Genomic DNA, 14,025 nt, shown 5'->3' with positions numbered 1-14,025 from the left:
TGACCCAGTATGGCCATTCTTATGTTCTTATATAAGGCTATGAAATTAACATTACAATGTTTAAAGTTGAAAGGGTTTTTAACATAGTTGCCACTGAAGGCATCATTATCTATAAAACCAATAATGATCTGTTTGAGTTACTGTTCCAAAAAGAAGTCTTTCTGGTTACTGATACAACTGCTGGCCAGAATGCTAAAAACCTTTATCCCTACCCTGTATACAGGGTACTTAGCACTGGTGGTCATTAGAGCCTCTGTGTGCCGCAAACGGACCCCCAGAGTAACTTTCACCCATTTTACAAGCTGGGATGCTGAAAAAATGTGCACTTCATAATTCTGGTTTTCATTCCCACTCATGAGGTGGCATTACACATTTTTAAATAAAATAAAAGGCTACACATTGGCACCCAACACATGGTTCTAGAGAACACGGAAAGGACGATGCAAAAAAAGGCCACCTTAGATAACAAGGTTTATGCACCCCTACTTTTGAAAATCATGCAAGTAGGAGAATCATGTCATGCTCCCAGTAACTAACAGAGGGGACTTCCTGCTTTCGCTTATGCTTGCGATTGCATTGTGTGGTTTTACTTGTCTGTCTATGGGATGTTGTAATAACTGAGCTCAGGAAAAATTTAAAGGGGAAATATCTTCTTATTCATACTTCAGGCACTGAAACTAATTAAGACTAATATTTAAGGGGAAGATTATCATACAGTGGTACCAAATAAACAGCAGTTGTGTGTCAGGGACCCAGCATTCATGTATGGGTAGAAACCCTACCAGGCCATGGCAGAGTGAGTCAGATGGTTCGTCATCATTAATAAACTCCCCAAACTTTGGACTCCTCTGGACTGCACCACCAATGGAGGATCAAGTAAAACTTTGTGGAGTTACCTTGGTCACCGCCCCTTCTCTCAGTGTACTCCAGCTGTAAACAGCTGAAGAGCAAGGAACCACTGTGATGTTGTACCCCATAATGCTTTATAGAAATATGCTTATGAGTGTAAATATGACATAACTGAAATATGTTTTATGCTAGATATGCCATGTAACATATCTTTGCAAAGGTTATGTTCTACTGCACGTATTCATCCTATTCGTATGCATGTATCATTTTTATATCTGAAGTTATGAGTACTGTACCCCAAGCCACTTTAGAGCCAAAACCAGAATCACCACAGAAAAACCTGCTAATGCCAGACCTTCGCAAGATGCAGGCACCTACCCCAACCAAAAAAAGGAATAAAGGTTAGAACAAAACTCCCCACCTAAATTGTCCTCTGTAGAAGCTGCCCAAACATGGAAGACACCAGTTCCTTTGAAAAAAAGAGGGAAAGAAAATCCCCATTAGAGCTGTAAAGGAGAAAAATATCAATTTCTAAATTGGAACCTTTGTGATTAAGTAGTCATGTCTCTCCAATAGTAGCAGGAACAAATGTAAAAACCTTCAAAGCCATTGCAAAAATAGTAGGGCCAATGCAAAACAAAACAATTCAGTTGCAGCACATTTAGAAAAAATAGTAAACTTATTTCAATTAGATAAAAAGGATTTGGTTAGGATTTTACAATTAACTGCAGAGCTTTGTGAAATGCATTGCCACCAGAATTTTGAGGAGAAAGATTATCTGAGGACACTGTACGTCTGTTAGAATGGAATATGCACCGAGCACAGTCAGGGGTCCCCCTTATAGCTAGCATGAGACAGAGGAAAGAAAAATCCCCATATATGTGTAAAGAGACTGTTGCCCCCTTACTAACATTCAGTGGAGGTGTTTTCGTTGCTAGCTCCCAGTACTAAAAAGGGGGAAGGGTCGATGGGGAATCAGGACCCTGAGACTGACAGCCCCCAGGAACAATGGGGAGAGGCCAATGCTCCAGGTCAGCCTGAATGACAGGGTGGGCAGGCTAATAAGGGAATCAGGAGGCCAGGGAGGTCCTGTCCTCCATATGAGCTGGAATTGCCTGGGTCAGACAGAGTGGGGCCAAGCTAAGGAGAAAGCAGCGGCCCAAGCTGAGCTGGGGAGCAGAGCTGTACCAGATCCAGAGAGAGCAGACCCTGTCCTGGGAGTAGAGCTGCAGCCCCAAAGCCAGAGGCACAGCCCAGAGAGAGCAGACTTGCCCTGGGAGCAGAGCTGCAGCAACCAGAGCCAGAGGGGCCAGAAAAGCAGCCCAGGAAGCAGGTCAGTGCTGGGAGCAGAGTCAGAGAAGCAGCCTGCAGAGTAGACCTGTCCTGGGAGCAGAGCTGCAGCAACCAGAGCCAGAGGGGCCAGAGAAGCAGCCCAGGGAGCTGGATGCAAAGCAGCAGCAGTGCTGAGGCAGAGTGGAGTTGGAGCTGAGGCAGAGTGGTGGAGCTGGGGCTGGAGCAGTCCGGAGCTGGGTGCGGTGAGCAGCTGGGGAGAGCAAGGGGGACCCTGGGCAGCGGGCCCAGCACAGGGAGACACCTCAGCCAAGAGGCTCTGCAGGCCAAGCTTGGATCGTAACCCCGACAGGGCAGGGGCAACGCTGGGAAGAGAGCATGTGGCCACCACCAGAGCAAGTGTCCAACACACAGCATCCCTGCAGCACAGCCAGGGCCTGAGGAGGAGGCCTGGGACTTACAAGGAACAGACTGTGAACTGCCCTAACGTTCCAGAGACACTGTTTGTGATGTTCCCTGCCACAGAGTGTGTTGATGTGTTTCCTTTAACCTTTCCCATTTTTCCTTATTCTTTTTAAAATTAATTGTTGATTAAATAACTTGCATTTGCTTTAACTTGTATGTAATGGTCAGTGGGTCAGAGAAGTGCCCAGTGCAGAGAGAGTACCCCGGAGTGGGGACACCCTAGCCCCTGTCCTAGGTGACCACAGCAGGGTTGGGGGTCAAGCCCCCCGGAATCCTGGGCCCAGCCTTGTTGGGGTTACAAGGACTCTGCCAGACAGGAGAGTGGAAGGGGAGTCCTCAAGGGCAGGGAGGCCACTGGGTAAAGGAAGTGGGAGCAAGGACTCAGATCCTTTTGCTAGCCCACTTCACCGGGGTAGTGCAGAAGCCAGGAAAGTTCCCCACAATAGCGGGACTATTCCCCCGCTTACATATGTTTCATAATAGACTGTGTGCAGGAAATCTAATAAAATGCCTGGAAAGAAAAACATTGCTAAAAAGGTGTAAATATGCAGCCATTGGTAACTAAATATGTAGATGTTTTTGCTAAACACAAGCATAAGTGTAAAAGAATGGCAGTAGCTATTGTAATCATAGAATAAAATTTTCCTCCACAGAAGTTTCTTTTTTAGGTATTACCTTGTCTTAAAGAGATTAACCACCAGCCCAACAGAAGGCGGATGCAATTTGAGAATTGTCCATGTCCACTGACATAACTTTTTTGTGATCTTTTCTAGGATTGGCAGGACACCATCAAAACTTCATTCCTAACTTTGCTTCCATTGCAGGTCCACGATATAAATTTCTGAGAAAACACGGGATTGCTTGGGCCAGGACAGACCAGCATGTAAATGCATTTGTAAAAATTGAAGCCAGCAGTAATTCAAGCATCTGTGTTCATCATTCCAGATCCCAGCAAACCATATAATCTAGAAGGCCTCTGAGTGCAATTGCACTTGCAACAGTAGCTTCTAAAGAAAGGCATAACAAAAATTTAGGCCAATAGCCTATGATCTAAAAAAATAAGCCTAATGAAATTAAATATTCCACTTATAAAAATATTTATTGGTCACCAGCTGGACTTCCAAGCATTTTGCATTTTTAATTGGTTTAAACCCAGTAGCTCTACATTCCACATACACACCCCTCTCCAGTTCTTGCTTTCTAATCGAATCTAGCACATTGAACTTTGTTATTCCATAACAAAGATATAACAATATCCCCAGTATGGCTCCTATCTCCATTGCTGGATGCCCTGCTGTACTCTAGAAACCCTCATGTGTGCCCAGATGTTGATTAAGGAAAAACCTTAACCAAGTTTTTCATATTAATATCTCCAAAAATAAAAATCACAAAAGAATATTGCTTTTATAAATGAGTTCAATTACTATGATCAGAAGAAATCAATGTCTTCTTGTTATTGATCCATTTTCCAAATGGGTGGAAGCATTTCCCGTTAAGGCAAATGCTGCTTTAGCCACAACAAAAATCCTGGTAAAACAAGCCTTCTCTCATTGAAAACTTCCCACTAGGGTAGAGTCAAATCATAGAATCATAGAATATCAGGGTTCGAATGGACCTCAGGAGGTCATCTAGTCCAACACCCTGCTCAAAGCAGGACCAATCCCCAACTAAATCATCCCAGCCAGGGCTTTGTCAAGCCTGACCTTAAAAACCTCTAAGGAAGGAGATTCCACCACCTTCCAGTGTTTCACCACCCTCCTAGTGAAAAAGTTTTTCCTAATATCCAACCTAAACCTCCCCCACTGTAACTTGAGACCATTACTCCTTGTTCTGTCATCTGGTACCACTGAGAACAGTCTAGATCCATCCTCTTTGGAACCCCCTTTCAGGTAGTTGAAAGCAGCTATCAAATCCTCCCTCATTCTTCTCTTCTGCAGACTAAACAATTCCAGTTCCCTCAGCTTCTCCTCATAAGTCATGTGTTCCAGCCCCCGAATCATTTTTGTTGCCCTTCGCTGGACTCTTTCCAATTTTTCCACATCCTTCTTGTAGTGTGGGGCCCAAAACTGGACACAGTACTCCAGATGAGGCCTCACCAATATCAAATAGAGGGGAATGATCACGTCCCTCAATCTGCTGGCAATGCTCCTACTTATACATCCCAAAATGCCGTTAGCCTTCTTGGCAACAACGGCACACTGGTGACTCATATCCAGCTTCTCGTCCACTGTAACCCCTAGGTCCTTTTCGGCAGAACTGCTGCCTAGCCATTCGGTCCCTAGTCTGTAGCAGTGCATGGGATTCTTCTGTCCTAAGTGCAGGACTCTGCATTTGTCCTTGTTGAACCTCATCAGATTTCTTTTGGCCCAACTTCTAATTTGTCTAGGTCCCTCTGTATCCTATCCCAACCCTCCAGTGTATCTACCACTCCTCCCAGTTTAGTGTCATCTGCAAACTTGCTGAGGGTGCAGTGCACGCCATCCTCCAGATCATTAATGGAGGAACACATTTTACTGGGCAAATGTTCCAAAAATGTTTGCACTTGTTGGGAGTGCAATAAGATTGCACATTCCATATAAATCTCAATCATCAGGAAAGCTAAAAAAAAATGGCACCATCAAACTAATGCTGCAGAAACTGGTAAATGCCAATGGATGCAATTGAAATAGTCTGAGTTCGCTCATTTTAATAACACTCAGGGCAACTCCCACTGCTGCCATAGATCATACGCCCTTTGAGGTGATGACCTGGCAAACTATGTTAATGCCAAAGCATTTTTTGTGGCATACCAGTGGCACACAACTAGAGGAAGTCAAACTAAAAACCTGTATACAAACATTTAAATCAAATTCTCTTGCAGGTAGCTATCAAATCAGGAAAATTCAAACAAAAGGCAAAAGCCTTTTTAATAAAAAAGAAAATGCTTGGAAAAAATTTGAAATCAAGTTATGCTCCTATCATATGTTGTACCAAAACACAATTTATGTAACCAATGAACTGGGTCACACTATGTTATACATAAATTGAGTTCCTCTGTATACCAAATCACAAACAAACAAGCAAAAAGGTAGATTAATTCTATTAACATGATAGAATTTAAGTTGTAGTGGAAAGGAAATATTTCTCCACAGGGAAAGTAACCAAAGACATTAACCACAAAGAGAAAGTAAAGAATCAAAGAAAGTCAGCCCAGTAGCAGAAAAAGGGGAAAAAAACAGGTCTTAACAACATTGATACTATATTATTGCCTTAACACTGCACTTCAAACCGAACAAACTGTTTCAATACAACAAAAACCAAGAACAGTCAAGGCAAATCAAAATTTTATGTTGGAACTAAACTCAGACTTGCCTATTAAGCCTCAGGATGGAAAAATAACAATAATCTGGGCGCAAAAATGAATAAAACCAAATCAAGGACTAAAAGATTGATGCTTTTCAACTGAAATTTTCTTTAAATTAAATTATCAATCAGCATAAGAACAATTTATAACTAAAACTTGGGTTAAAACATTGTTTTCCACATGAAGTAATAGTACAACTTTAACAATACATAAGGTACAGAGTCGTATGTCAGGTCTGTATAGATTGGAATTACATTTAGTATTAAAGGATAAGTAAAAGTTTGTATTGTGGAAAAAGTTTTCCACTGGAGTTCCAAAAACTTGAAGGAAGGTATGTGCATGATTTTCCAAAAAAAGTAGTTTGTCAAGTACTTCTTCCAACCACTCATAACAAATTTTATCAACAGGTTAAAAGAAACTTGTTCTTAAATTTAACATTAAAAAATGAACAAATGTCTTTTGTAAATTAAAAAAAAAATCTTTCCCCTCCTTAAGCAATCAAGGGGGGGAAGGATATAAAACATATTACAAGTGAAGGTAAATCTTCACCAATAAATGATGAAATTCCATATGAATTATGAAAAAAAACCCCAAATGTCAAAAGCTCAGTAAAAAGATAAAGCATTAACCATATGTAACCTAAATTATAAAAATAAAGAAAAATATGAAGTTTGTATCCAAATTAAGTCTTTGAGTATTGTAAAAGTTATTCATAAATATTTTAAAGTAAAGGTATAGCCAACAGTAATAAAAAATTATTATTCACAAAACCCTGTGAAATGTCCAGTTCTACAAGAAGGCCCTGTTAGCGGTCTCACAGCTCTATCTATACCCAAAGGTACTAATCAATCAAGTACAATTTATTCCTATCCCTGTTATATTGAATTGATCTGATTGGTAAATAAGTGAATTTAGTTATTATAAGAATATTAAGGTTGCATCTTTCTTTTCAATACTTCTCATAGATAAGGTTACTGTTTATCAACAAGTAAAACTATTACCAATTTAGATCTCAAATAAAAACTAACATGTTTCCAAAAAACTCCAAAAAATTAATCTTTTTGAAGTTTTAAACAGTATCACAGGTTTTATAATTACAAAAGTAATAATTTAAAACAAGGTTAATGTTAAAAAAAATTAAAAGGTATATCAATTGTATGATTACAAAAAAGCTGAAAAGTAATTAACCGCATGTTCAACAAAATGTATAATATAGCAACTGAAAATCCTCTACGGTGTATAATACACATAAACTAACCAACTGTTTAACAAAACTCATTAATCAATTAATAAATAAATAATAATGATCACTGTCTTAAAATATTTGTTCATTATATGGTAAATATGTAATAAACACTATTAATAAATACCTAATAATTCTTAAAGCTAAGAAAAGTACCCAAATTAATCAAAAATCAACAAATTTTGAATTGATATTGTCCACACTGTATTCAAAAACATGGAGAAGAGAAAGTCAAATGCCAAACCAAATATATATATAACTTGGGATCTGTGACACCACATCCAAATCATAACACATGTTATTTAAGCAAAACCTGTAACGTTTTACAATCCTTATATGTCTCATTCACATTATCATTACTCATCCATACAAATAAGGATGTATTTAATCAATTAAGTGTCCATGCCATACTCCACCAAAAAATGGCATCGATAGGGACAAATGAAAGTACCTCCACTGGTGGTGTATCACCAAAATGCCCAAACATAAAAAGTCCCACGGGTTGCTTGTTGCTCTCAAAAGGAGCATCAATAGATCTGTAAGTGTAATGTGTTCAAAGTAACAACCCCACTATGTGACCAGCTGAAAAGATACCATGTAACACTGGTTTTATGCCCAGTGCAACTAACCAAATGAAGATCTCTCACGGAATGTGCGGTCTATGATGAAAAGAAACAAAATTATGTAATAACTAATCACAAGAAATTCTATTATAGTCATCTTAAATGTATGGTCACAGACCCAAATTTTTGTTCTAAACAACAAGTACCCACAGTTATTGGGCACACGACAATATCTCCAATATTTTTGAAAATAAAACTGTTATTCTTAGCAACCCAAATTACCAGGATCTAATTAAACAAAGTACAGTAAAAGCTTTGTTATCCGGCACTTAATTAACCAGGAATTTCAATTAACCGGCATTTCTTATATTTCCCAATACAAATCTTCAGTCTAGTAACGGGACTAGTATACTGCCCAGGGGGTTATGCAATTGCACATTCTGCAGTCTACTTTTATGCAAAAGAGGCAGAAGACAAGTAATTAAGCTGATATCAGGGATTTATTCAAAAAAGCAGCTTCCAGGGTTGTCATAGGGTCATTATAGATTCAGCCCAATCTCCTACACCTTCTACATCTACAATGACAATTGATGTTGATAATGATGACCCTGAGGCACGGCAAAATCCTGAAGTGCTTTCTGAATCATCAAAGAAAGATTACATTATGTTGAGTATACTTTTAGTGTTAAGTGCTTTTTTAGTGATCTGGGTGTACACCATGCACTGCCCATAGTGATATGCAGTGTCATAAGATAACCTACTGTATAGAAAACTTTACCTGTATACACTTAAGTGCTTCAAGAAACCAACCACTGTGCAGTGCAGTACTACTGTTGAATTGGTGAGTACCTGTATACTAATTTATACTTGATTCATTTTATTGTATTCTAATTCTTTGAAAATTGGTATTCGATTGGTAAAGTGTAACTCTCAGTTAACCAGAATATTCAACTAATTCCCCATTCCCCCAGCATGCTGGATAACAGAGCTTTAACTGTACTCCAGTGTTTCATATATACCACCATTAGCCTTACCGCTAAAACAATTGTTTAAAAAAGTTCAAGATTTATTACTATTAGGAATAACAAAATTTAAAAAAAAAATCAAACTGGTCAATGGCACCAAATGTGTACATGACCAGAAACGGGACTGGAGTGCAGGACATAAACCATAAAAGGAGCATGGAAACCTGTCAAAATTACATGGTGATGAGTGCTATCAGGTAGTTTACTACTATTGACACATCCTGCTCCTGCTTACTTTGCAAGACTGAATGGATCTCAGCACATGGTGGTATTATTATTGATTAATAAATATTTGCACTGCAATAACACATAGAGGCATCAACCAAATCTAAGCCCCACTGTCCCAGGTGCTGTACAAAAATATGATAGTCTCTGCCTCAAAGAACTAACAGACTGAAAGATAGGACATGGCAGGTGGTGAAACAACATGCACAGATTAGTAAAAAAAAAAAAAATCAAGAACTAACAAAATATAGCACTGGATTACTTACAGCAGTTTCTGTAGTTTACAGTTTGGATGTTTCAGTCCCTCACACAGATATTTCAGTCCTAAATCTTCCAGTTTGTTAGAACTCAGATCCAGCTTTTCCAGGGACTGGTTTGTAAAAAGAATCTTAGGGGAGAGGTCCTCAGGGAAAACAGATGAGAGTTTGCAGCTGGACAACCTGAAGGGAACAAATGGACAGATCAAATTTACTCCTGAATTGTATCAAACGGCTACTAACTGTTCCATAACTATTGTTCTTCAAAATGTCCTTTCCACTTTAGAAGCATGTGCACGCTCAGTGAACTGTTGGAGATTTTTCCATCAGCAGGGACAGCGCATGTGTCCTCCACTGGCACACGCTGCCATGTGATGTTATAAAGGGTGGAGCTGCCCCTGACCCTCCTCAGTTCCTTCTTACCAAAAGGACTCGATATAGAGGGGTAGGAAGGTGGGATGTGGAATAGACACATGCAACACATCTGGAACAACAACAGTTACAGACCCTGTTAATAACGGTTTCATCTTCTTTGAGTGATCACACATGTGCATTTCACATTAGGTGTCTCACAAGTGGTACAAACTCAAGGTGGGATCAGTCTCTGCCTGAAGAGAAATGGAAAGACTGTCCACCCAAACCTAGCATCAAGAAGGATCAACTGCAGCTACAATGTCAAAGGCAGTGGCCACCCTTTTTAAAACTTCTTGATGAATCCTGCAGTCATCAGGTGGGGACGAGGACCCTTCTGAGTTACTGCTTTATCTGGCAAAGAAGAGGACGAAGCCAATAAATGTTGAGGTGGAGCCTCCTCTGGCACGTGTGGGGGGTGATTCACCAGAATCACCTCCTCCGAATCAGGACTGGGAATGGTTCCCACCTCTGGTGGGATGATTCCCTGCACCTACTTGATAAAATGGGATGGGACAGCTGCAGAGAGGACCTGGACAAAGGTGGGGACCCCAAGGTGTTCCAAAATGGCCCTGGAAAAGGAGTTGGACCCAGTTCCTGTCAGGCCATGTGTCCATCCCAACTGGCCAGGACAAAGGTGCCTGTGAATATCCAGGTCAGTATGCTCTAGGAGGGAACATCCAGGTGCTGCATGCTTTTGAGAAACATAAGAGCAGATCTCTGAATCTGATGAAGAATGGGCTTCTTCTGACCAGGGAGGTGCTGTTCCTACCAGTCGTACCAAAGAGTGTTTACTCTTGTCTGCAAGCTTGCCGGACTTAGAAGCTGGGAATCTTCCCCTTCCAATATCATCTTTGGAAGCACTGTGTTTCTTCCTCGGCACCGTGGAGGGTGAACAGTCCCAGGATTCAATCAGCACAGGAGGAGCGCTTTTCATTAGAGCTAAAGCACTCTGCACTTGCCTGGAATGGAAAGGCTCTCAAGGTAGTCACAGAGCAGCCTCCATCACCAGAAACCTCAGCCTGGCCTCTCTGTCTTTCCTGGTTCTCAGCTTAATGTCTTTACAAATTTGACACAGATCCCTTATGTGAGAGTCACCCAGGCACTTTAGACAACTACAGTCTGAGTCACTCAAGGCATGAGTTTAGAACATGAAAAACAGGGCTTGATGCCTGATGACCAAGGCATGCCCTGGTACCAAGAGCAGAACCATTACAAGGGGGGAACTGGAGAGTAAAAAGACACTATAGAAAACTTAACACTCTAATTATTAACACTAACCATGCAAACGGGGAAAAGCTATCTACAAAGATATACAAATGAGAAAACTTGCGAAGGCAACACAACTGACTCCAACAATTGTCACAGGCATTAAGAAGAAACTGAGAAAGGTTGGGGGTGGCTTCACTCTTTATACCATCACATGGCAGAATGTGGCAGTGGAGGGTGCATGTGCCGAGCTGACGGGTACCACTGAGGGGAAACTCTCGGACATCCGTGCACGGGATGTACATACCTAAAGTGGAACACACATGTGCAATCGCTCTAAGAAGAACCGCTTGATGATGGATTCCAGTTGGGGAATTCCATAGATTCATAGAGTTTAAGGCCAGAAGGGACCAACCGATCATTTAGTCTGACCTCCTGTAGGTCACAGGCCACTACACAGCACCAGGGTAGCCCTATGTTAAGCCCAAAGACTTTAGTTAGCTCAAAAATTTCAGTCCTCAGGAAACGAAACTGTTGTGCACCAGTAGCAGAGAACAAGAGAGACTGAGGTGTCACCAGTGGCTGAGGCCCCTGCAAAGGCAGGAAAGTGATTTTGGGAGATACACCCAGATGCTATCAGCAGGTGATCTGCCCCCCGACACACACACACACTGCCGAAGAAGAGTAAAACCCCACCAAAATTCCTGCCAATCTGACCGGGGGAAATTCCTTCCCAACCCCAAATCTGGAGATCAGTATACGACTGAGCATGTGAGTAAGACACCCCAGCCAGGCATCTAGAAAGATGGGTTATCTGTACCACCTCAGAGCACCAGTCTACTCCATCCAGTGTCCAATCTCTTATGCTACAGAGGAAGGCAGAAAAAAAAAAACCCAGATTGCATCAACCTAGTTGTGCACTGAGAAAAAATTCTTTCCTGACCCCTGCAGCATGAGATTTGATTTGATTATCATCATTATCTTAATGCTGAGCTGCAAGTGTTATGAGTATGTTGAGACAATGTACGCAATCCTATTGCCTTGCCCACAAAGGAAGGGGATGAACAGGGGCACCCACAGACTCATGTATCCAAGGCCAGAAAGGACCTCCACGACCACCCAGCCTGACCACCTGCACACACAGGCCTCGGAATTCCTTCTTGGGACTGGATTAAAGCATGCATTTAGAAAGCTATCTAGTCTTGTTTTAAAGGCTCCAAATGCTGGCAAGTCCTTCCCCTGCTTAGCGCAGCCTGGGCTTCAATCAGTGGCTTATGTGAAGCATGTGATGTACAAAATACAACATCCAAAGCAGGAAAAGTGATTTGGTAAATAGTCTCTATTGTAACCCCCCAGATTTCTAATTTCTAATTTCTAATCTGGAAATTTCTAATTTCCAGTTACATACATGCCATGTGACTATATCCCCGTGTCTGCAGAGGGAACTCCTAAAGGCCCTTCTGTGGGTGCTCGACAGAAGATTTGGGTGCTTAGAATACATGGTGTTTTCAAACCAGAATGTTTGTTCTTTGAAAACCTGTTCTCACTACAGGATGCCCAAGCTGCCCCAGCGCTCAGGCTTCTGCTGGGTGCCCAGCCCCTGGGATTTTCAAATTTCCCTGCTACATCAGAGGTTTTCAAAACTGTGGGGCGTGCCCAGCTGGGGAGGTGTGACAGGGGTATCGGGGACGGGGTTGCTACGACTGTCCTGGTGCTGGATGGAGCCCCATGTTTAAAAACAAAATGTGCAGGGTGTCAGTGCCATTCAGATTTGGCCTGGTACCCCTCAAATTTGAGTGAGTGGCACTGTGACCTGGCGCACAGGGTTACAGGACCAATCACTCAAGTTTAGCCCGACCTAACCTATCATCATGACAGACCTGAGTGGTGCTGTGACCCCGATCACAAGGACTGCAGCAGGGAACTGAGCCCAGCCCCGCAGGACACAGAAGCTGCTATTTCCCCAGAGGGAGTGCAGGTCAGACTCCATCTCCAGCCCCTTCCCCCCAGGAAAGGGCCTTGTTGCACTCACCAGGGACAGGGCTTGGAGAGACATGCACACATGACACGAGTCTCTGGAGGGAAGCACAGCAACAATTAGTTTGGACCGTCTGGGCTATGTGATGCCGTGTTCTCCCGGCACGGCTGTGCTCCCAGTCGCTAAGGGCCTGTCTGTGCCGGAGGTGGAGATGTAATGTCCAGTTCGGGAAGATGTCCGTGGCTAGCTTTCATTGAGCTAGTATGCTAAAAACAGCAGGGTAGCCATGGCATAGGAGGTGAGCTGGGCTAGTTGCCCCAAGTAAAATCCCATCCAAAGCCCTAGGTAGGGACTCAGGCAGCTAGCCTGTACCACTGCCCGCGTGGCCACAGCCAAACTTGCTTTTGCATGTTATCTCAGTCAAAGCTAGTGTGGGTATGTCTGCCTGAGCTGGACATTACACCCTCAGCTCAGTGTAGATACACCCAAAGGGTCACTGTCTCCCCCCATCTCCAGTCCAAGGTCCTCCACTCTCTGCTTCTGTCCCTCTGCCCTTTGTGTCTCACACTTTCAATCTTCTGCAGAGGGGATGGTCACCACCTGCTGGTCACAGATAAGACAGAATAACAAGGGATTGTACTGAGCAAAAGGGTAGTTGTGGGGGAAGAGCACTAACAGAACAATGAGCCTGAGTCCTGCAAGAATTGATCTGAGAATGAATCAATGTAACATTTTTAAAACGCTTCCAATATAGAGGGGGAAATCGCTGCACCACAGAAGTCAATGGGAGTTTTGCCACCAACTTCAATGGGGCCAGGATTTCAGCCAGGATGTAAAGGACAGACACACAGCACTTAGGATATGCTGGAATGGTTAGTGTGTTTTTTTAAACACATTATAAACTCCCTTTGTGGGCACAGTATGAGTGAGGCATGTGGTCTGGTCTGGAGGAGCTCTGACCATCTGGACAATCCATGGGTTTATACCTGAGACACCCTGACCCCCAGAGATTTCTTTCAGTGAACCCACCCCAAACCTATCAGAGAGCAGGAGCCCGCTCCCACTTCTAGGGAGCCTAAAATTTAATTTTGGGGGACTGGAAACTATGGATACAACCTCACAGTACAGTTACACTAGGGAGACAGGACAGCTTAATGACACCTCAGG

The 14,025-nt window shown here is 42.4% G+C and overlaps 1 protein-coding gene across 1 annotated transcript in view; it reads right to left on the bottom strand.

The window, feature by feature from the left end:
• Positions 1-14,025, bottom strand: part of LOC141988752 (NACHT, LRR and PYD domains-containing protein 3-like) — a 56,199-nt gene that overhangs the window by 22,206 nt on the left and 19,968 nt on the right. Inside the window, exon 6 of the mRNA XM_074954688.1 lies at positions 9,270-9,443. Within this exon, the coding sequence (XP_074810789.1) occupies positions 9,270-9,443 (174 nt within the window). The remainder of the gene's footprint in view (positions 1-9,269; positions 9,444-14,025) is intronic.

This window comes from Natator depressus, chromosome 6 (genome assembly GCF_965152275.1).
Source record: "Natator depressus isolate rNatDep1 chromosome 6, rNatDep2.hap1, whole genome shotgun sequence".
In the NCBI taxonomy this organism is placed as follows: Eukaryota; Metazoa; Chordata; order Testudines; family Cheloniidae; genus Natator; species Natator depressus.
The sequence above is the reverse complement of the archived record's forward strand: the minus strand, read 5'-3'. Positions and strand labels throughout refer to the sequence as shown.